This window comes from Gossypium raimondii, chromosome 4, assembly GCF_025698545.1.
Source record: "Gossypium raimondii isolate GPD5lz chromosome 4, ASM2569854v1, whole genome shotgun sequence".
In the NCBI taxonomy this organism is placed as follows: Eukaryota; Viridiplantae; Streptophyta; class Magnoliopsida; order Malvales; family Malvaceae; genus Gossypium; species Gossypium raimondii.
The window spans coordinates 29,391,297-29,413,865 of NC_068568.1; the positions used below are offsets into that span (position 1 = coordinate 29,391,297).

Here is a 22,569-nt window from a genome sequence, read left to right on the forward strand (position 1 = left end):
GTCATATTCAACCCAAACGTGTTGGATCAAGCTCACAAGTGCTTTCTTGAATCTCTAAGCTCTAGCCCACACCGTAGGCCCAATAAGAATTTTAATTGGACCATCAGAAATATCTTGCATCCTATCTCTTGGAGTCTCATCTACATACGACCCAAATAGTGTGGAAATGGGTAGCTTGGTTTTTGGCCCAATTAGCATTTTAGAGGTCACTCATCCCTTCCTCTTCAAGGTGATGTGTCCTTAATTTAGGCTATTTGCTCGAAATAAAATTTTTTTTATCACAGTTCTTTAAATTGTACTTTTCAACCATTGAATTGAACAACTTTTTTCCAGTAACCTGAAAAACAAAAACACCTTTATAATTCAAAAGGATCTTCATTTACATTATTACCTCCCTCAGCACAAAACAAATCAGAGATATTGCAAATGAACACGATACATTTACTTGGATCCCCTGTTAAAAATGGTGCACAAAAGAAAACTCCAGGGTTAAAGACATGATTTTGCTTTACCATCTCAACATGAATCAAAAAATTCCTTTTCAAAAGTGACGAATAAATATTGGACAACAAAAATTTATCCACACAATTGTTTAAAATGAAATTCTGATACTTGAATTTTCTCAACAATGATATGGATATACAATCCCTGGGATGAAACACAAAATTTTGATCCTTCACATCTTCATGAATCAAATATTTTTCTTTCAAAAACAAATCACCCATGCTAAAAAAATAAAATTTAGGTATATGAATGTTTGAATAAACAAAACCCTCAAACTTTCTTCAAATAGGCATGTACATCCACAAGTGTTTCCAATGAAGAATCATGAATTTCACATAACCATCAACATTAAGCAGTTCAAGATTATTATGTGAAAATTCATTGTTAATAACAGTAGACCAATGAAAAGGCATGTTGTAGAGAAAACTTTTTAAAACAATATCAGTGTCAAACTTATCAACAACATTCGAGATAAGCTTCCTTGATTCAATTGCCAAAGTTCCCTTACCTTCCTTACCTTCTTGAACTTGTGAAGTAATTTCATTCTCCAACTTACCTTTCTCCTAAATAAGGAATTGCTTTTCATTGGATGAGAAATGAAGTAAAACAACCACTGATGGGTTCTTGGAAAGCTATAATAAAAGGTTATCACAAAGCAAATTTGAATTTTGGTTAGTTAAAACATCTCTTTCCTTTGCTTGGGTTTTTTTTTTGCTGCTTATTTTCTTTTTCCAAATTGAAACTCTCCTATTTTATTTCACATTTACTTTCACTCTCCTCACCCTCATTACTCGAACCTCTTTTCTTTTTGTTCTCTCATTTTCTTTCTCTTTTTCTTTCTCAATCTCAATTTCACTCTCCTCTTCTTTTTTTCTTTTCATATTTTTCTTTTTCTCTTCTCTCAAGCTTTCTCTTTCTTTCTTTTTTAGTTTCTTCTCTCTTATTACTTTGACAACGTCACAAAGTACTTCATATTTGTACTTACCAATTGAGAAAGATACCATCACTTGTTTGGTGACTTTGATTTCGCCATTCTTGTTCAACCATTGCAAGTTGTACAATTGAGGGTGCTTTATTGTAGGCAAATGGAGCTTTTCCACCATGATTGCACTTGCAATATTAATACAACTCCCACCATCAACTATCAAACTATAGACCTTGCATTTTACATGGCAACGAGTTTGAAGCAGGTTTTCTCGTTGTAATCCTTTGCACTAGGTTCGAATGTTTAAAGCCTTCCTCGAAACAATACTCTCTTCGATCATGATTTTAATAAACAAAAGAACAAATTTGACAAAAAGATATGTACCTTACAAAACAAAACCTCATGTCTTACTCTCGGAAAGAAAGTTCACTCCTATCGTTTTTGCACACAAATTCTAGCTTTTATCACTCTAATAGGCTGACACGCTCTCGCCTTTTACCACTCAAATCTTTTGAGTTCTTTAAGAACTTGGTATGAAAAGAACTTAACAAAACAATAATCTTGGAGGTGTTGTTAGGATGAGACACAATCAAAGAAAAATGGAAGGTTCAAATTAATTTGACAGATATAGGTTCAAAGGACTCAAAATATGACTAGAAGGTATTTTGGCTAAATGGACAAAAGATTTTTTTTTTTGTAAAAATTTACCAAAATATGTAAAATAGGCTCAAAAGTACTAATCAATTGAAAATTTTCTTAATGGGTTCCCAGACTATTTTTAAAAATTTAACCTCATCTTTTGTTTTTTTTTCACAATTTTTTCTCACAAATTTTTTTATTTTTTAAAATCTGAGAGAGAGAAAATAAAATGATACTTGTAAAGAATTCTAGCTCTGATACCCAATGATGTGAACCTCGTACACGGTTAAGATTACGAGTCACGATTTAAGTTGCCCAATTGTTCCTAAGCAGGATTAAACTCGAAATATAATAAAGGATAGGAATAAAAGAAAGATAACAAACAAAATGGTAAATAATATAACTTTTGAACTCGAAAAACAATTTTAGAAATGAACTTATGCTATATAATAACGAGACCCGGTTTTTATAAAGATGATTAATGTTTCGATAGGTTTGGATAATTGAAGAAAAACTGTGACCCACTATTTATATATGAAATAGGAACCAACTGTATAAGGGTGACCGCCACACTTCAGAAATAGAAAGGATTGAAATGATAAGATCGATTAAGTTTTGAATGCTACAAGACAAGTCTTGATAAGTTCGGCTTTATTTATTAAAGAACAAAAAGATAACTCTCAAAGATATATTAAAAATGTTCATTACCCTATTACAAAGTACTTGACCGAATATATATAGGACCCTAGAAAACGAATGGTCATTTCAGCCTTTAATGTGAATACATGAATTAAAATAATACATTAATCCTAAAGTTCATCAATCGTAGTATTCAAAGAATACAACAAACAATTGTATACATTCCCCTTGCCGTCCATGCACCTTGATGATGAATTTGGTGGCTGCATTTAACACATTGCAAGAGAGTTCATGCATGGGAAGAAGTCAATCAACCAAATTCATCTAAGACCCTTTGGTGACCGAAAATTCCATATATGTGAAGGAGTTTGAATGGACACTTGATGAATGTTCATGTAGCTTAATCCTTAAGGCTTTGCACCTTCTTTGTGACTGTTCAGTTTTGTATGAACCTTGGAGAACGAACAGACCTAGTTTAAAGCACCTTAATTCCATATTCCTTAGCTGAATGGACAACTCCTTGTAACCCCTTAGGTGACCAACCCTTTGTTGTTCCTAGGACAAAATAAAGACATATTAAAGACAAAAATAAACATAACAATTAAATTTCTAACAAAAAAGACATGATAATGACATAACAAACTAAGACATATTTAAAACACAATAGGACACATTAGATATAAAACTAACGATGTAATGAAAATTACAATATTTAATACTTAAATAATAAGAGACATTGAAACAAAAAAGTATGATTTTAAAAAGTTGTGGAATTAAGACAAAGTAAAAAGGATGATTGAGCTTCAAAATTCCACATGCAAAATGTTGCATGAACTTGAATCTTTAATAGATGCCAAATAAAGATTGAACTAGTCATATTCAGGCCAAACGTGTTGGATCAAACCTACAAGTGTTCTTTGAATCTCTTAGCTTTAGCCCGCATCATAGGCCTAATAGGAATTTTAATTGGACCATCAACATACGTCCTAAATAATATGGAAATGGGCAGCTTGATGTTTGGTCCAATTAACATTCCAAAGATCACGTCACTAACTAATTTAATAATAATAAAATTATATGATATAATGTCAATAATATATAAAGAAATAAAAAGAATGACAACTAAAAAAAAATCTTTCCATAACATACCATTTTCAATGGCTTAGATTTAATTCTTTCCTATGTTATCCAATGGCCCTGACAAAATTTTCATATCTTTCTTTAATTAAAAATTTAAACAATCACCTACTCTTTTTGTAATAATTGCACTCAATGTTCTTTCACATTAAATCTTTCATTTTTATTCTAACACTTTTATAACCTTACAATTTAGTTTCTACCTTAAATTAATATCTTTCAATATATTAATCTTTTCAATTCCCTCAAGTATCCAATTATCTTTTCTACTAACACTAATAATTCTTATTTTATTGGCTTGAAAATTTTAAGTTGTATATTCTCGAATTAACACTATTTACGATTAAGGGGTTTTAAGGACATTACAATAATTTAGAAAATATAAAATAAAATTTTAAATTTTAGATGGTGATTAAATTAATTAATTTCAATATTATAATAACAAATCATTGACATTATCAAGGGATAAAAAATCAATCATTTATTTAATTTATTTTGATGTTTTGAAATTTAAATTTTCAATATTTTAAAAAAGAACTTTAGAATTTCGACAATTGGATAAACAAGTACAATTTGATATTGTGTATTATTTTAGTTTCTATCACTATTTCACTTTAATGCTTGATGTTTTATTTACCCCAATCAATACTTAAAAACGATATTTTTTTTGGGTCACCAAAGTTAAAGCGACTAGAAAGTTGGGTGACAGAAATGAAAGTGCAAATATGTTGTAACATGTACAATTAACTACCGTCAGAGCTTGTGACTGAAATGAAACTGCCCTAAAAGTTAGCTGACAAAATTATAAAAATTTAATTTTAGGTGATCAAATTGAAAATATTCTAAAAGTTGAGTGGGTCGTTTACCCAAAAAGTACCCAACCTTCGAATTCTGACCAATATAAAATAATTCAATGTCCTTACGTCTCTTTCAGCTCCTACACTTTTGGTCCAGATGAACCCAACTCCCCAATTTAAACCAGTTGCTTCGAAATCCAGGAAAACAGTTCGGTCGAGCCAATGCCTGGAGGAACGGAGGAGTCAGAGTTCCAAAGCAGCGACCGTTAGGACCCGGACCAAACCAAGCCGTAAACAAACTCGGCCGCAATCTTCTCCGGTTTCTCTCCCTTGTTTTCGCAATACCACGATACTGCCCCCGGAGTTCTTTCAAATTGACGCTCTTGATTTGGCGCCACATTTGCTTGGCAAGTTTTTAAGGAGAGATGATGTTGTTCTTCAAATCACTGAGGTAATTTTTGGTGCATTTTTGCTCACTTTCTTCCCAAATTCTTTTTGTTCTTCGGAAAATCGAAATGGAAGTTCGAAATTTGTACTTTTTGGGTGTTGGGGCTTTCATTAATTTGAGCAGTTGAATTTTGTTCAAATGCCCATTTATTTGCTTGCTGTGAAGAAAACCAAAGAAAAACAAAGGCTACCTACTAATTGGGATTGGTCAAAGTTTCATCCCCCCCCCCCCCCGCAATTAATTTTAATTCCATTGTTATGTATTTTCTAATTTGAATCATTATGTTTTAACAGGTAGAGGCTTATAGGCCAAATGATTCAGCTTGTCATGGTAGATTTGGAGTCACTGCAAGAACAGCCCCTGTTGTGAGTTTAGCCCTTTTGCTTTCATCTTTCACATGTTCTCGCTAATCTGATTATTGCTCCAGTAATACCTTGATGGTTTTAACACTATTTATGTTTAGTTTGGTACTAATAATAATAGATATTGAGTTCCTCTATGTGGTTGTTGTAGTTTGGTCCTGGAGGGCATGCTTATGTTTATCTTTGCTATGGACTTCATACGATGCTCAATGTTGTTGCTGACAAAGAAGGAGCTGGGGCTGCAGTGTTAATACGTGCATGCGCTCCGGTGTGTGGTAAGTTATAATATTATTATCCGGTATTAACTAAGTATCTGTTACTTCTATAATCATCTGCTTTGTTTGTTATCTATTAAATTGCTAATGTTTCTTATTTTTGTAGCCTATTTAGCCTTTCATTGTTGTGAATGCGTAGTTGATAATCCCTTGAATTGTCCTTATTCAATTATTTGCAATCGCCTACTTTAACATCTCATAATATAGTAACTGTTAAGAATTTTTGTGGGAATATTCATTTCTAGTTTTCTTGTCCTTCATAAAAATCTCGAATCTTTCCATGCTTTCTATCTTTGGGTCAGAAAACAAAACATAATGTTTGTTGAAGGCAATATGTGAACCCCGCTGCAGGTTTGGAGACTATCCAGGAGCGTCGTGGTCAGCAAACTGAAAAGCCTATTCTTCTCACTGGACCCGGAAAGGTTAGAGTTTATTATTTCCTCTTATTTCTGGATTATTTTGATAATCTCTCTCTTTGTTAAGTGCTAATGGAAGATAATTTTCATGTTCCTTTTTATGCAATGTGGATTTGTTGGTTCAATTAGCATAAACAGTTTTTAAATATTGGTTTCAGATAATTAATTAAGAATTCTTCTCAAGTGCAAATAAAATCTTGATCCTCTTTTACCTTGACATATTCATTGCATCACCTATATGCAATTTGAACTTATTAGTGAGATGAGCTATAATGACAAAATTTGGGAGAGGGGGAGGGGGGATGATGAAAATTATCCAAAACGAAAGAAAAGAAAGTGATGAAATGAGTTCAGATTTTTCATTTATCAAACATTCAAACTCAGCATTGGATTTGCTACTAAGAAGGTTTAAAGTGAATCTAACAGTTTGGAATGATGCCAAAATTCCAAGCCTTTAATGGCTTCAAAAAAGAACTGAAAAAATGTACCATGTATACGGCCAACCCTGCATGCAAACGGTCGGGTCATTTCTGCCCACACATGTGCATATGTACTTCACACTTTGTTTTCTTTTCGTCTGCCTCTTTTTTTGTTACACTTTCTTGAAGTATTAACTTTCACTTATCTTTTTACTTTTAAGCTTCCAAGTCATTTATGTGGAAAAGAAAAAGTTTTAGGTCATATTCTAGCTGATAAAATGTGGAGGCATTGGATGACACTTAGAAAGAAATTATATGAGCTTAACATTAATGTATAATCAGACAATAAAGTTTTTTGTTTGGATTGAAACCTTGGTGTATTAAAGTTCTTCAGGTCTTTCATGTATTAAGTTGCTGCAACTTAGCAAAGAGAAAATTTACTCACTGATCTATTAGTGATCTGGTCCTCCTCCCCACCCCCACCCCCCCCCCCCCCACCCCCCCAAAAAAACAAAAAAAGAGTCCTTGCATGGAGCAATCATCTCCTATATTACTCAAATTCAAGTGAGAGTGTCAAATATGAGTATGTTTATTTTTTTATAAGTTTCTCTATGTAATTGGTGGGGGGTCATACCCATATGTGCCATACATGGGTGTCAGACATGAGTACTTCATGAAAAAAATAGGCATAGATATCTCTTTGGAGTAATGTATGATTTTTGAGTTATTAATTTATATATTTCTGTGTATTAGGTTGGTCAGGCACTTGGAATTACCACAGAATGGTCTAACCATCCACTATACACTCCTGGTAATTAGTTTAGCTGCTATATTTATACATAATTCTGATTTCTACTGATGTCGTCCTATAATATAATATTATATGGATTGTGGCCTAGGTGGTTTGGAACTCTTGGATGGGCCTGAACCGGATAAGATATTAATTGGGCCTCGTGTTGGCATTGAGTATGCTTTACCCGAGCACGTTAACGCCTTGTGGAGATTTGCCATTGCCGGTTCCCCATGGATAAGTGCTCCTAAAAATACTCTCAGGCTTCCCTAGGTTCTTTAGAATACATGAAATGGTTTTGATATGAATTGTTTTCTATCTCTTCTTTTTCCTTCGTTCTAGGAAAATGTGATATATATATATGAATTCAATGCACTACAAAATGAAGCAAATTCATTTGCAATTTTTTGCCTTGTAAAGCTCTCTTTCCTCTTTTCTTCTATAGTTTAGTTTTTTTTTATTGGATAACTTTAAATGTCACAAACTTGTGAATCAAAATTCAAACAATTTTTTGTCCAATTTTTAACATTCGTCAAATTGACTTGGATCTAATGTATGCTTTTTTGCTCGTCGATGGGTATTGACCCACCTCTCTAATTGTCAAATCATTACTTGGAGCTTGTTGGCGGAACTTTAGAAAAAAGAAAAACTTGACAACCCAATGACTCGAATAAGGACTTTGAATAATTTAATGACTTAAATAAAAAATTTTGAATAATTCAGTGATCAAATTATAACTTTTTTAAGTTAAGTGACCACAAAAATTTAATCATAGTTTAGTGACTAATAGTGCAGTTTATCCAAGAATAATAATAATTTTGATATTAATTTTGATATTAATTTGATATAATTTGCAAGCAAGGGTAATATGTGAATACAACTTTCTTCTATTGATTTTATTTATTTGTGAATGTGTAATCATATATTAAAAATATGAGGTAAAGTATAAGAATAGTTATCCAACTATTCAATTGGTTCTATTTTAACCAATGTAAATTTTGTTCGTTTTAGTACTTTTTAAATTAAAAATTTTAGTCATTTTGTCATTAACTTAGTAATAAAATTTGCTTCGGTTCTACCAATTTGATATTAAATCTAAAAATGTAACAACTTTAGCTCTTAATGTTTAAAAAATTTGTTATTTTAGCTCTAATTTTAAAAATTATAAAAATATATTATATTTAAAAAGTTTTAAAATATTTTTATATTTACCTTTTAGAATCTGTTAATTTATATTTACTTTTCTTATTGACCATGCTCATATTCTCATCAATCAAGCATATAAAAACCCATAAATTAAAGCTTTTTTTATTTAGTTGTTATTACCTTAACAAAATTAAAATTGAGTGGAGAAATTTATTTAATTGAGAAATCAATTTACTTAATTTAATTAATTAAATTAAGGGAATATGATACGAGTCACAAAGGCCTTAGATGCGTATACGAAGGAAAAAGAAAATCAAGATTCACTTTCTTGTTTTCAAGAAAATCAAGAAACCAAATCTTGGTCCAATTTTGTTGTTTTGAGTGTTTTGATTCTTGACTGTTCTTTATTGATTTGGGGATTTTTAGTTTTCAGATCTAATTGATTCTAATTAAGTTTTGCTGTTTCGTTTCAGATCCAAACGTTTAGAGTTTTCGTAGGAGTTTTCCCGTGACTTGACAACTCGATCTTGGTCCGCGCGCAATCCCCTATCAGAATAAATAATATTTATTTTGGGAAATAAAAAACAAATATTGAGTTGGATTAAACACTACACCAAAACAGGCTTTTAGCGGCGTTTGGACAAAAAACGCCACTAAAAATCAAGCAGTAGCGGCACTTTTGGAAAAACGCCTCTAAAGGTCGATCATTAGCGGTGATTTTTAAAAAACTCCGCTAAAAATAAGCATTAGCGGCGTTTTTTGGAAAGCGCCGCAAAAAGCCTAAGCCCAACGGCACCGTTTTCTGAGTTTTTGGGGTCTTTAGCGGCGTTTCTGAAAAGCGCCGCTAATGCTCAGGTCTTTAGCGGCGTTTCTGAATAAGCGCCGCTAATGCTCAGGTCTTTAGCGGCGTTTTTGAATAAGCGCCGCTAATGTTCAGGACCTTGAAGAAAAACTATTATAAGACAAAAACAACCCTTGATGAGAAATTGCAAAATGTCCCGCCGGGTATGTTGAGGTACCAATGGGAAGATGCGGTTAGATTTTGACATTCTCAGAAAGGCGAGGTATGACGTACTTCCAAACTATTGTAATTATTTGGGTTAATATAGTATTTACTATTTACGTACTAAAAATTTATAACGAGGATCGTGAACAATTTGGAAAAGCAAAAATGCGGCAACAAAAATTCACTCACACAGTAAGTCGAGAAGTTTTGCATGTGTAGTGAGGGAGGTATTTTAATTTTTAATATTCTCAAATATGTATAACTTTCTATTAAATAATATTTTTACTACTATATTGTAGGAGCAGTCGTCCGGTCAAAAAGTTGGACGCCTTCAACTTTTTGAAATTACACATAAGAAGAAAGATGGATCTGCTATGACTCCTGAAGCTGGTGAAATTATGGTACGTTTACTTAATACGATTTGACTTGTTTTAGTTATTTATAGTGTTTATTTTCTAATGGTTTAATTCATTGCTTGTAATGTGACTATTGTTATATTGCATTTGTTTTTTTTAATTTATATTGCGTTCTTATGTGATTTATTTATTAGGAAAAACTAAAGGAAAAAAAGACGGAGTACGAAGCGATTGCTTCTAGTGATAGTTCTGTTAATCTTGAAGACATTGATAACCGGATTATTACTGAAGTTTTGGGTCTTGAAAAGTATGGTCGGGTTCGATTTCAAGGATCTTTTATCAGCCCAACCCAATATTTTGGATCCAGCTCGCACCAATACATGGCTTCGGGGAGTCAATCTCAAGCTGAAGTTCAGAGGTTAAAAGACCAGATGGCTCAGATGCAAGCGACCACATTTAAGGTTCAAAGGAAATATGAAGAACTTCAGCAACAACTTAAAGCAGAGGAGGCAGCGAGGGAAGCAGAGGCTATAGCGAGAGAAGCGGGCGCATGCGAGAAAAGCGTGAAGAAGCGATGATAGAAGCGGAGGTTCAAAAGAAATGTGAAGAACTACACTCGACTTCAAAAGATGCGGCATCGAGAGAAGCAGAGCGAGCAAAAGTACGACGAACTTCAACAAAGCAACTTGATTATGATGAAGATGTTTCAGGATTCGCAACTTCCGCCGTCATAGTGTATATTGCATAAATATTTTTATCATTTTAACTTTTAACGTTTTTGTAAAGAAAAGTATGAATTCACTTTTATTTATATCAATTAATATTATTTTAGTCATTTAATTTGAAATATTATATAAATTTATTGTTTTTGGTTAGTTTAGATCTTGTTGCTTTTGATTTGTTGTTGCAGGAGGGCTGAAAAAAACAGAAAATTTTATTTTAAAAAAATCCCAAAATTATGGCGTTTGTGAAATAAGCGCCGCTAAAGAACACTACTTTTAGCGGCGTTTTTGACTAAGCGCCGCTATAGAACATTACTCTTAGCGGCGTTTTTTTCTAAGCGCCGCTAAAGAACAGGATTTTTAGCGGCGTTTTTTCATAAGCGCCGCTAAAGAACAGGATCTTTAGCGGCGTTTATTTCCTTAGCGCCGCTAAAGAACATGATCTTTAGCGGCGTTTTTTCCTGTAAGCGCCGCAAAAGTTAGAGACGTTGTCGTTAGCGGCATTTTTTGTGGCGCTTCTTCAAGCGCCGCAAATGCCTTTAGTGGCGTTAAAAAGCTCCGCTAAAGGCCTAAAAAAACGCCGCTAAAAACCTGTTCTGGTGTAGTGAAATTATGAAGTGTTAAATCAAAAGTCCAATAAACACATATAATTTGACCCAATATATCATAGGCTCAATTCCCTTTATACAATAAGTGAAGGGCGGCAACCCTAGTAAATATTACTAGGGTGTGTCGCCGACCTCGTTATCTAAGAGTGTGTTTTTTTATTTAAATAATATTATTTTTCTAGGGTTTGTTTAACTAGGATTCTTGTACCTCTACTTATAAATAGATGTTATCGGTTGACTTAAAACACACATTTTTTTTAATTATTGGGAATTTATTAACTAAGAATAAATTCTATTTTTTAGGAATTATGATGTTTACCCATTTCTATAAGAGAGAAATTACTTTTGTACTAAAAGTAATAAAATTGTTTCTTTTTTGTGATCTGATTCGTGTTGCTCAAGCTCGTACTCGACGAAATTCGTGGTACAAGGATAACAAAGAAGGTCGTTCGGTTAAAATCTAGGATTGACTCGAATCTATCTCGCACAAAGCACATGTACTTTTCAATTAGGGTTTATTACTATAAATATCATAAAGTGGCTCGATTTAAAAAAAAAATTTAAACTTTCATGGTAATTGTTAAAACCATTTTCTTAACTGATTTATCCAACAATTTGGGCGAGGGTAGTGTCGCGAGGGAAGCAACAAACTTTCTTTAACTATGATTTGGAGAGTTGGTTGTACATGAACCAAATCGAGGACTTACTTCTCAATGTGGGTGCACAGCGGAATGTACTCTGGGGACGTTTGTTGGTGTGTATGGAAGAATCGAAATGCTTTTGTTTTTAATTCTACTCTTACCAGCTCTGAACTTGTGCTGAAGCAAAGCATTGCTTATGCTAAGCATATCATCCAATCTATACTGCCTAAGCCAGTGCAACAAGGTGGTGTTCAACAATTGGTTCATTGGGAGGGACCTCATCCGGGCTGGGTCAAATTGAACATAGACGGTGGCGTGGACATAGGAACAAGGCTTGGCCCAGCGGGTGGGTTGTTGCATGATAAACACAGAAATCAATTACTTGGCTGCTGTCTAAATGATGGTGTGTTGGACGTGTTGCAAGCGAAAGTATGAGGTGTTGTAGACAACTTGTAGCTAGTGTGGAGGGTTGATTTCAGACAGGTTGTGATCGAAGTGGATTACCTTTAGGTGGTTCTACTGCTTAATAATTAGGATGAGTGGTCAGTCCGTTTAGCTTAATCCGATATATTAGTAGTCTCAAGTTGAGAAATTAGAGTATTACTTGTCAGCATATGTTTCGCGAGACAAATTAGACGACAGATGCAATAACAAAGTTGATATCACCATTACAGAAGGAGTTAAAGATGTTTCACTATATACCACAAAGTTATCTTTCAGTGTTGAGCAAAATTTAACATATATTAAATTTGTGCGGGGCTAAATCAATTAATGATTTTTTGATGCTTTGCCTTTGGACCTCTTCTCAATTAAAAAGAAAAAAACTATCCCAAGAGAAGATCAAATTAAATAAAAGTACAAAATAGATCAACTTTAAAAAAATCATGAAAGAATAAAGAAGGATAGAAGGAAGAAGATTAAAATTGAAAATAAATATGTGACATATCACAATAATTTTTCAACGAAGCTAATAGATGGGGTTTTTTAACAAAAATAAATTTAATTAAGGTACAAAATAATATTTTAGGTAGACTAATTTTTTAAAAAAAACCTAACTCAGAAAAATGTCATAGTTTAAAGATTATGAATTTGCCAGTTTGCCGCCCATATAAAATTAAATAAAAACCCTTAAACCGATTTTTTTTTCTTTCCCAAAATCTCGTACTTTAAAGGAAAAAAGAAACAGAAAAAAGTTCACCCTTTGTTTTTCAGAAATGGAAGAAGAAGATCAACGCAAAGTCACAGATCTAGTAATTGAGCTAGTTCGTCGTTTACTCTCTCAACAAAACCCTCAAAACGCAAGCCCTAACTCTCCTCATTTCTCCCAATCTCTTCGCTACGCTCTCCGCATTCTATCCAGCCGTTTAACCCCTTCCGTTTCCCCTGATGCGGACGCCGTCGCCGAATCCATCAAGCGCCGTCTCGCCACTCAAGGTAACTCCTCTGGTGCCCTAACTTTCGCTGATCTCTATACCAAGTTCGCTTCCAAAAATGGTCCGGGCAGCGTTAATAACAAATGGGCTGTTCTTTATTTGCTTAAAATTATATCCGAGGATCGAAAAAATGCTATCAGTGGGATGGATTCTTCGGTTTTCTTGCCTAATTTAGGTTTAAATGATGATGAAATGGGAAATGATTTAAGGGTTTTGAATGCTAAAGAGAATAGAGAAAAGGCTTGGAAAAACGGGGTTTTATTGGTTTCAAAAGACCCTGAAAATTTACGTGAAATTTCGTTTAGGGAGTTTGGGAATTTGGTTGAGGAAGAGAATGAGGTGACTGAAGAGGTTTTGGTTAGAGATGTGTTGTATGCTTGTCAAGGGATTGATGGGAAGTATGTGAAATTTGATAGTAATTTAGATGGTTATGCTTTACCAGATTCAATTAAGGTACCTAGAGCTACTCGAACTATTGTTAGGAAGCTTTGTGAATTAGGCTGGTTGTTTAGGAAAGTTAAAGGGTATATTTCAGAGAGTATGGATCGTTTTCCTGCTGAAGATGTGGGGACTGTAGGCCAGGCATTTTGTGCTGCTTTGCAGGATGAGTTATCGGAGTATTATAAGTTGTTGGCTGTCCTAGAGGCTCAGTCAACAAATCCAATTCCATTGGTTTCAGAGAATGCAAGTTCAGGGAACTATTTGTCCTTGAGGAGATTGTCAGTTTGGTTTGCTGAGCCAATGGTGAAAATGAGACTAATGGCCGTTTTGGTTGATAAGTGTAAAGCTTTGAGGGGAGGTGCTATGGCTGGCGCTATTCATTTGCATGCACAGCATGGTGATCCTCTAGTCCATGACTTCATGAGGCGATTGCTTAGGAGGGTGTGCTCTCCGCTTTTTGAAATGGTGAGGAGTTGGGTTTTGGAAGGGGAATTGGAGGACATTTTTGCTGAGTTCTTTATTGTGGGGCAACCAGTGAAAGCTGAATCCCTTTGGAGAGAAGGTTACCGACTGCATGCTGGAATGTTGCCTCTGTTCATTTCCCAATCTATTGCTCAACGTATTCTGAGGACTGGGAAATCTATTAATTTTCTTCGTGTTTGTTGTGATGACCGAGGTTGGGCGGATGCTGCAACAGAGGCTGTAGCTGCTGCTGGAGTGACTACTAGAAGAGGGGGTCTTGGATATGGAGAAACTGATGCACTTGAATCTCTAGTCATGGAAGCAGCTAAGAGAATTGATAAGCATTTGTTGGATGTTATATACAAGAGGTACAAGTTTAAAGAACACTGTCTTGCAATCAAGAGATATTTGCTGCTTGGGCAGGGTGATTTTGTTCAGTACCTGATGGATATTGTTGGACCAGAGCTTTCTGAGCCTGCTAATACTATTAGTTCCTTCAAGTTAGCTGGATTACTGGAAAGTGCAATTCGGTCATCTAATGCTCAGTATGATGATCCTGACATACTAGATCGGTTGAGAGTTAGGATGATGCCACACGGCACTGGTGACCGTGGATGGGATGTATTCTCATTGGAATATGATGCTAGGGTTCCTTTAGATACAGTGTTTACTGAATCTGTCATGACAAGGTATTTAAGAATTTTTAATTTTCTGTGGAAGCTTAGACGGGTGGAGCATGCACTCATTGGTGCTTGGAAGACAATGAAACCCAATTGTCTTACTTCACACGTATACACAAAGCTGCAACATGCTGTAAAATTGCAATTGCTTTCAACATTGAGGCGATGCCAGGTTCTTTGGGATGAGATGAATCATTTTGTTACCAACTTGCAATACTATATCATGTTTGAAGTCTTGGAGGTGTCATGGTCCAATTTTTCCAATGAAATGGAAGTAGCCAAAGATCTTGATGATCTACTTGCAGCACATGAGAAGTACCTCTACTCAATTGTAGAAAAATCACTCCTGGGTGAAAGATCTCAAACCCTTTACAAGTCACTGTTTGTCCTCTTTGACCTTATACTGCAATTTAGAAGTCATGCTGATCGGTTTTATGAAGGAATTCATGAGTTACAAGCGAGGTATGTACTGATATCATACTATTTGCACATCTTTTAGTTATCTTGAGTGAAGTGTCCTGTTTAGATGTTCCCTCACACTTGCTTTTTATGTTGTGTAGAACTGCAGAATCCTCTTTAAGTTCTCAAGACAAAAACAAATCGAGGCAAACCAAGGATAAATCTTCAGAGCCAGGGTCTTGGATTAGGGAAGGCAGGAAAGCTCTAACACAGCGTGCTAGTGAATTCCTTCAAAATATGGGACAAGAACTAGATGCATTAGCTACGGAGTATAAATCATTGCTTGAGGGTTTCTTAACTGAGTTGCCTGTTCAGCAACATGTAGATTTAAAATTCCTCCTTTTCCGGTTAGATTTCACTGAATTTTATACTCGACAGCATGCTACCATGTAAAGCTATCAACACGTATGGGTTTAAGGAGTTGCTGCTCATATTTGAGACATAAATGTAGTTTTTCAATTCACTAATGTCATTTTCACAATGCTCCCACTTGAATGAACAATCTCCTATACACCTGGTGAACATTTAGCCTGACCAATTTGTACATCATCTCTTCGTTTTTAGGTAAGACAACTTGTACTCTTCTGTCAGTTTTGTTCTATATTTTTACAGGCATTTCACGCTGTATATTATATTTCAGATGTCTATCGGATGGCTTGTTTGGAATGTTGCAGTTGATTTGAAGGTATTCTTATGATTTTGTTTATGGTGTTTATGTAGTAGTGTACAAGTTTTGGATCTGATAGTCCAAGGTTATTGGTGTTTTCTTACAGCTCTTACAACTGATATGTCCAAAGGTTGTATATCTGTACCATATTTCTCTATTTGTTAATTGATGAGCAATTCATGCTATATGTTTGATTTTTATCTCTCTTATTTTAACTTAACCATTTCTTGTGCTATACCTTTGGGGACTTTATTGTGGCTCTAAGATGTGGCTTTTATCTGGCTTTTGATGCAAAGCCTGTTTTTTTTTATTTTTTTTGTATTGGTTGCAAGTTTGGCTCGCAATGCAAAGTGTGGTGGCTCAATGCATGTGAACAAGGAAGTTTTACTCTTTTTCATAATTTTCAACCATAAGGGACCATTAACCTACTTATAATATCTATCCATTTTCTTGTTCCTTTTCAATTTCTGCATGGAATAGAGATCAGTAAGTACAAGAATTTTGAAGTTCAAAGTATGACTAGCAATCTGGAAAGAATTTTTTACAATTTTACTTTTAGGTAGTAGGAAATTAATAATATTTAAATGTAACCAGGATTTTATTGTCTTGACAGGGATGGCATATGTTTCTGTTCATTATGTTGCTGTGTTCTGCTGTGGAACACAAATAGATGATATATTCAGTAGTTTTGGATTATTTACACAATGCTCGTGTCATGTGAACCTATTCCTCAGCCATGATCCCCCCTCCCCCTAAAACTGTTTTAGCTGCAAAGGGCTTTTCAAAAGAGCAAAATCCACATTACCAATGATGCTAATAGCATCAGGTGGTTGGGTTTTTACTTTGTCAATGTGAGAATTCTTATTCTCATGGCTTATCATTATGGTTTCACCCATTGATAAGCAATAGCTTTCAGATTCGAGATGCCAACGAAGTCAGTGGTGTATGAGGTGAACTGAAATCCTCTATCCCTTCTGCTAGCTCCTATTCTTGCCCTACTAATCTATTTGGTCCATGTGTCAGATTGAATTTTATATTTTTACTTCCTGTTAACGCCATGAACTCTTTTTCTTCTCCTCAAGTTTCATTTACGTTTTTCTTTCTTTCTTTTAAGATTCAAATAAGGATTTATCGGATGCTATGCTTTAAGACTGCATCCGAAGTTTTTTGAGTGGCAAAAAAACGTCTAAAATTAGTCTCATTGAGTCCATCTGCAACCTTATAATTGTCAGGTACCAGAAGCTTAAGCCATTGAAAGAGCACTATACTAAACCACTCTACAGGTTATAGATCCAGAAACATACATAAGTTCCTTGGTGTCAAGCTGAGACTATGGGTCATCATTTTAATCCAGAAACATACACTTACTAAGCCATGGTAATTTCTGGTTTACTAAACCAGAAACTGAGTTTATGTCATACATGTTTGTAGGGTTTTGAGCAAGAACTTTAGAAGCAGCCATTTAAAAGTCATTTATGGTTAATTGCGCCTTTCCATCAAATATGAGAGAGAATCTAAGTTTAACAGTTATCTTGGTATAAGCTGAGAGAATTATTGGAAGAAGGCCTTTATGCCTTGAAATGCTCATATGAATGCTTCACATCATCAACACATTTGTCGTATGCTATGCATCTGTAATTGGGGAGCAACGTCATACTCTATGGATCCCTACTAGTCAGGGCCCCATAAATGGTTGCTTGGATGTTAACTTGAACTCTGTTTCTGGCAGCCTCTCGGATCAGATCTACCGAGCTTCTGTTATGGTTGAAAAGAAAGCAACACTCTGTTTTCACTGGAACTTGAGAAATTTGACCCCAAAAAACTGAAACTTCAAGAAGCGGAGAAAAAGAGCACGGCATTAATAGGACTCCAAACATAAATTTAATGTTACATGTGGACCAATAAGATTGATGCGGATGGGGGGTAGGCAAAAGGCGCAGAGAGTTTTCGTTTGTATGAGGTTGTAATTTGATGTAGGCTCCTTTTTGCATGGATTTTGGATTCGAGATGCCAAGGAATTCGATGGGGGTGTGGTTGTAGTTAAATAGATGCTCCTTTCTCTAGTTTGAAAAGCATCTTAACTAATCTCGCTTGAAAATCTTCTCTGCTAACATTATCTTTGCAGTCTTTCAGATTAAGATCTGACTCTTCAAATAGAAGAGAGTTTTCATCGAAATTATAACCATGAACTTGATTATAACTTTCCGAAAGTTCATCCATCATCAATAAAAAATTTAGGCTTCAACTGTTTAAATAGCTGTAAGATTAAGAGTAATATTTGTCGCCTAATTTTATAATTTTATATATTTTTGGGTAAGTACAAGGATAGTCACCCAACTATTTAATTCATTCTATTTTAGTCACTTAACCTTTTGAAATTAAATACGTTTTAGTCACTTTTAGTTGCCTAGTGGAAGTCTAAGGTGAGTTTTGTTTTATTGGTCCAATAACGAATTTAGCTCTCTAATGTTCACATATTTTTATCAATTTGATTTTAAATCTAAAACATTTAACAAATTTTTGCCTCGGTGTTTACAAAATTTTTCATTTTAGTCCTAATTATAAAAATTATAAAAATATTTAAAATTCTTAAAAACTTTAAAAAGTATATAAATTATAAAAAAATTAAAATTAAAAAAAATTGTACCCAAAATGACTTTCAACAGAATATTCTATTTTGTTGTTTGATGCATTCAATTGACGAAGTTGAAAATATTAAATGTCATGGCCTTGACCTACAATTTCTCTCTAATGCTTAAGCTAGAAATGATAAAGATATGAGAACACTTAATCTTCAAACTGGTAATATCTTGCAAAGAGTAAGGCCGTTGAAGTTAGTATCATCAATCCGACCATTTTTGGGGTTTATAAATTTATTAAATTTGAGCGTTTTGGGTTTTATTTAGGCATTTGAGACAAACAATGTAGGAAAAAAGGGACTAAATCAAAGGAGACTAAATAAAAAAAATAGCTTTAATTTATGGGTTTTTTATATGCTTGGTTGATAAGAATATGAGCATGGTCGATAAGAAAAATTAAATATAAATTAATAAAATTTTAAAAAGTAAATATAAAAATAATTTAAATCTTTTTAAATATATTTTCTAATTTTTAAAATTAGAGGTAAAATAACAAAATTTTTAAACATTAAGAGCTAAAGTTGTTGCAGTTTTTAGGTTTAATATCAAATTGATAAAACCAAGATGCAAAATTTATTACTAAGTTAATGACAAAAATGACTAAAATTTTAATTTGAAATATTACTAAAACGAAAAAAATTCACATTGGTCAAAATAGAACGAACTGAATAATTAGATAACTATTCTTATACTTTAGATTATATTTTTAATATATGATTACACATTCAGAAATAAATAAAATCAATAGAAGAAAGTTGTATCCACATATTGCACTTGCTTGCAAATTATATCAAATTAATATCAAAATTATTATTATTTTTGGGTAAACGCACTATTTGTCACTAAACTATGATTAAATTTTATGGTCACTTAACTAAAAAAGTTACAATTTGATCACTGAATTATTCAAACGCTTTTATTTAATTTCCTTGATCAAGATATTTATACTAAAGAATTAATTTAATTTCATTGTTGAACTTCAATTATTTAATTATAATTAATTAAATAATAATTCAGAAAACTCTAAATTAATTCTTAAATCATTTTTTATTGTACTTAACGTACGAACTATTTCTCTTACTTATCATTTTAATTCTTAACCTCTTTCTTTTTCTTTATTTAGTAAAATATTAATTAATAAAATTTTATATGTTGCATTCAATCATCTATTACAGTGCCCCAACGGACACACTTTGTGTTCAAATTGTAAGAATAAAGTGCACAACTGTTGCCCAACATGCCGCCGTGATCTTGGAGATATAAGGTGTTTAGCTTTGGAGGAAGTTGCAGAATCGTTGGAGGTTCCTTGTAAATACCAGAATCTTGGATGCCATGATATCTTTCCCTATTACGGAAAGCTTAAGCACGAGCAACACTGTTGGTTTCGTCCCTACAAGTGCCCTTATGCTGCGTCAGATTGCTCCGTCACTGGTGACATCCCAACCCTTGTTGCACATCTCAAGGATGATCATAAGGTTGACATGCATGACGGATGCTTCTTCAACCATCGATATGTCAAATCAAATCCGCATGAAGTTGAAAGTGCCACATGGATTGCTTACTGTAAGTTTCTTTATTCTACAATACATGGCAACTCAAGTGTTTCTATGCTTCTCAAATTATAGTTATTTGTGTTGTGATAAAACATTAAGGTTGTAAAGTGTTACTTGTAGCTATTTTTTTTCTAGTAGTGGAAAATAAAGCGACTACCATATAAGTCACTTGAGTTCTTTACACCAACCAAGGACATTTTGAGGTTTCTAGTTGGACTTCTAAAAGTTATAGCTAGTACTCCTTTTAAACTGCAAATCTAATGCTTCTGAAAGGATTCCTTTGACTTGATATGAAACCCTAATCTTCTTTTTGAACTGCGGTATCCTGCACAGGTGTTCTATTGTTTCGGAAGAAAGTTATGCTTGCATTTTGAGGCTTTCCGGCTTCGGAGGGCACCTGTCTATATGGCCTTTTTACGTTTGATGGGTGATGATAATGAAGCAAAACGGTTTAGTTACAGTTTGGAAGTTAGTGCCAATGGCCGTAAGCTAATATGGCAGGGGATTCCGAGGAGCATCCGGGACAGTAGCAGGAAAGTTCGTGAGAGTCTGGATGGACCTGTTATCCAAAGGAACCTAGCTCTATTCTTTCTGGTGGTGATAGACGAGAGCTGAAGTTGAGGGTAACTGGTCGTAAATGGAAAGAAGAATTAGATAGGAAAGCCGATGGAGAATCGAAGTTATTTTGTACAGTTTCAGATAAATTCAGTCTCATTGGCAAACAGATGAAGTTTTTATCTTCCCGATTGGAGCTTTCTTTTGTATTTACTGTCGGCTAATCCCACTACCGACTACGGTCCCTTTCACCTGAATGGTTAATGTAGGAAATGATGATTTATACGAGTCAAATTTGGTTGCTCGAAGTTTAATGCAGCAACATCCCTTTTCCATCCTTAAATTGTACATTTTGCCTTTAGTTGTCTGTTTTTTGTCCGCTTTTCATTAATAGTGGAAAGAATGAAAAAAAGAAATTTGATTTAATCTTTAAAATGCAAGAACAATGCCCTTTTTAACAGGTCATATCCCAACCATGAAACCTCGGTCAGTTTACAATGGAAAAACACTGAAAGTTTGTAATGGTAATTTGCCATGCATGATGCCTGGTGCGGTGGCCGTCATGTCTATAACAAACTCTGTCGCAACTCCAAAAGAATGATCATGGGCCTCCATGTTATTTTCCTATGGATGCACTAGATTCATTGGCCTCATGGTTTTGTGAATATTTATATCTTGAATTGAATTTAATACATAACTAATGCTTTATTTATATCTCTTAGTTTATGGCACATTGTAAGTAAAAGAAATTATATAAGAATTTTAAAAAAAATTCATTTAATAAACAATTATGACTATAATGTTGAAATGATAAAGTTGAGTAATTAAAAATGATAACTGTTTGAGTTTGAATCCACATGTACAAATATTCTTTTAAATTTTATATGAAAAAAATAAAATTATTCTCAAAATAATATCTATTGCTTTGTTCCAACTTAATGATAGTATAGGCGATATCCTCACTCCAATAAAAACTTATATGATTAATATTCCAAAATCCACTTTTATTCCAAATGGCATATACACACCACCATTACCTTGTGTTAAGGAATGAGCTTGGTTAAACTGATGTTAGCTATTAGACAGTTAGTTGTTAGGTTGCTGCATTTAGTTGTTAGTCGTTAGTTAAGTCTGTTAGTTAGGTAATTTTGTTAACATTTTGTAACTAAGTTCTTTTCAGTTAATGTATCAGTTGAGAATTAGTTAGACTCAGTTATTAGTGCTGAAACCTTAGTTGCTTCATTAGCTAGCTTTGTATAAATATCAAGGCTCGGTCCTTATGGATTATTAGAGTCTATTCAATAAAATAAGTAGACCAGTTCTGGTTTTTATTTCTCTTCTTCTGTTGGTTTGATTATTTCTAACAAGGTACCAGAACCAATATTTTTGTGCTGTGTGAGATGTTGATTGGAAGGTTTGCTATAAGGAGTAATAGTTGCAGGTTCAAGTGTTGGTCTTCATGGCTCTAAAGGTGGTCTCGAAGAACGATGGTAGTCAACATTAATCTTCAAATGTTGACGAGCAGGTGTATTCACCTCATTCAAAAATACGTTCTTGTGTAGTTGGAAAGAGAATTCAGTAGTTTCCAAAGCATGAAATTTTTAACTTAGTGAAAACAATTTTCTTTTGTGGAAACATCAGATAATGTTGATTCTTGAGGGATATAACTTGCAAGGGTATTTTTTGGGGACCATTAGTGTTCCTTCTCAGTTTGCAGTTGATAAAGATGACAAGTTAGTAGATAATCCTGATTTTCTAATGCATAGAAAACAAGATAAACTATTGGCATCATGGCTCTTGTCGACTATGTGTGATGCGGTGCTTGTCTACCTAACTAGTGCCAACACTAG

The 22,569-nt window shown here is 33.9% G+C and overlaps 2 protein-coding genes and 1 pseudogene across 3 annotated transcripts; all 3 read left to right on the forward strand.

Moving 5' to 3' along the window:
• Window positions 1-4,765: 4,765 nt before the first annotated feature.
• LOC105780867 (DNA-3-methyladenine glycosylase) lies at window positions 4,766-7,770 on the forward strand. Its single transcript, XM_012605394.2, has 6 exons — window positions 4,766-5,092; window positions 5,383-5,454; window positions 5,603-5,726; window positions 6,078-6,148; window positions 7,315-7,372; window positions 7,461-7,770. The coding sequence occupies exons 1-6, from the start codon at window positions 4,799-4,801 to the stop codon at window positions 7,622-7,624; spliced, it is 783 nt and encodes a 260-aa protein (XP_012460848.1). The 5' UTR covers window positions 4,766-4,798; the 3' UTR covers window positions 7,625-7,770.
• A 5,185-nt stretch (window positions 7,771-12,955) lies between these two features.
• On the forward strand, window positions 12,956-16,172 carry LOC105780270 (gamma-tubulin complex component 3). Of its 2 annotated transcripts, XR_001129237.2 has the most exons (3): window positions 12,956-15,308; window positions 15,407-15,869; window positions 15,946-16,172. XR_001129237.2 is itself a non-coding variant. In XM_012604496.2 (2 exons), the coding sequence occupies exons 1-2, from the start codon at window positions 13,045-13,047 to the stop codon at window positions 15,696-15,698; spliced, it is 2,556 nt and encodes an 851-aa protein (XP_012459950.1). In that variant the 5' UTR covers window positions 12,956-13,044; the 3' UTR covers window positions 15,699-16,172. The 2 variants fall into 2 exon arrangements, 1 of the variants encoding a protein (XP_012459950.1); XM_012604496.2 differs by having other exon boundaries at window positions 15,407-16,172.
• LOC105779018 (E3 ubiquitin-protein ligase SINAT2-like) lies at window positions 15,800-22,557 on the forward strand (annotated as a pseudogene).
• The last annotated feature ends 12 nt before the right edge of the window (window positions 22,558-22,569 follow it).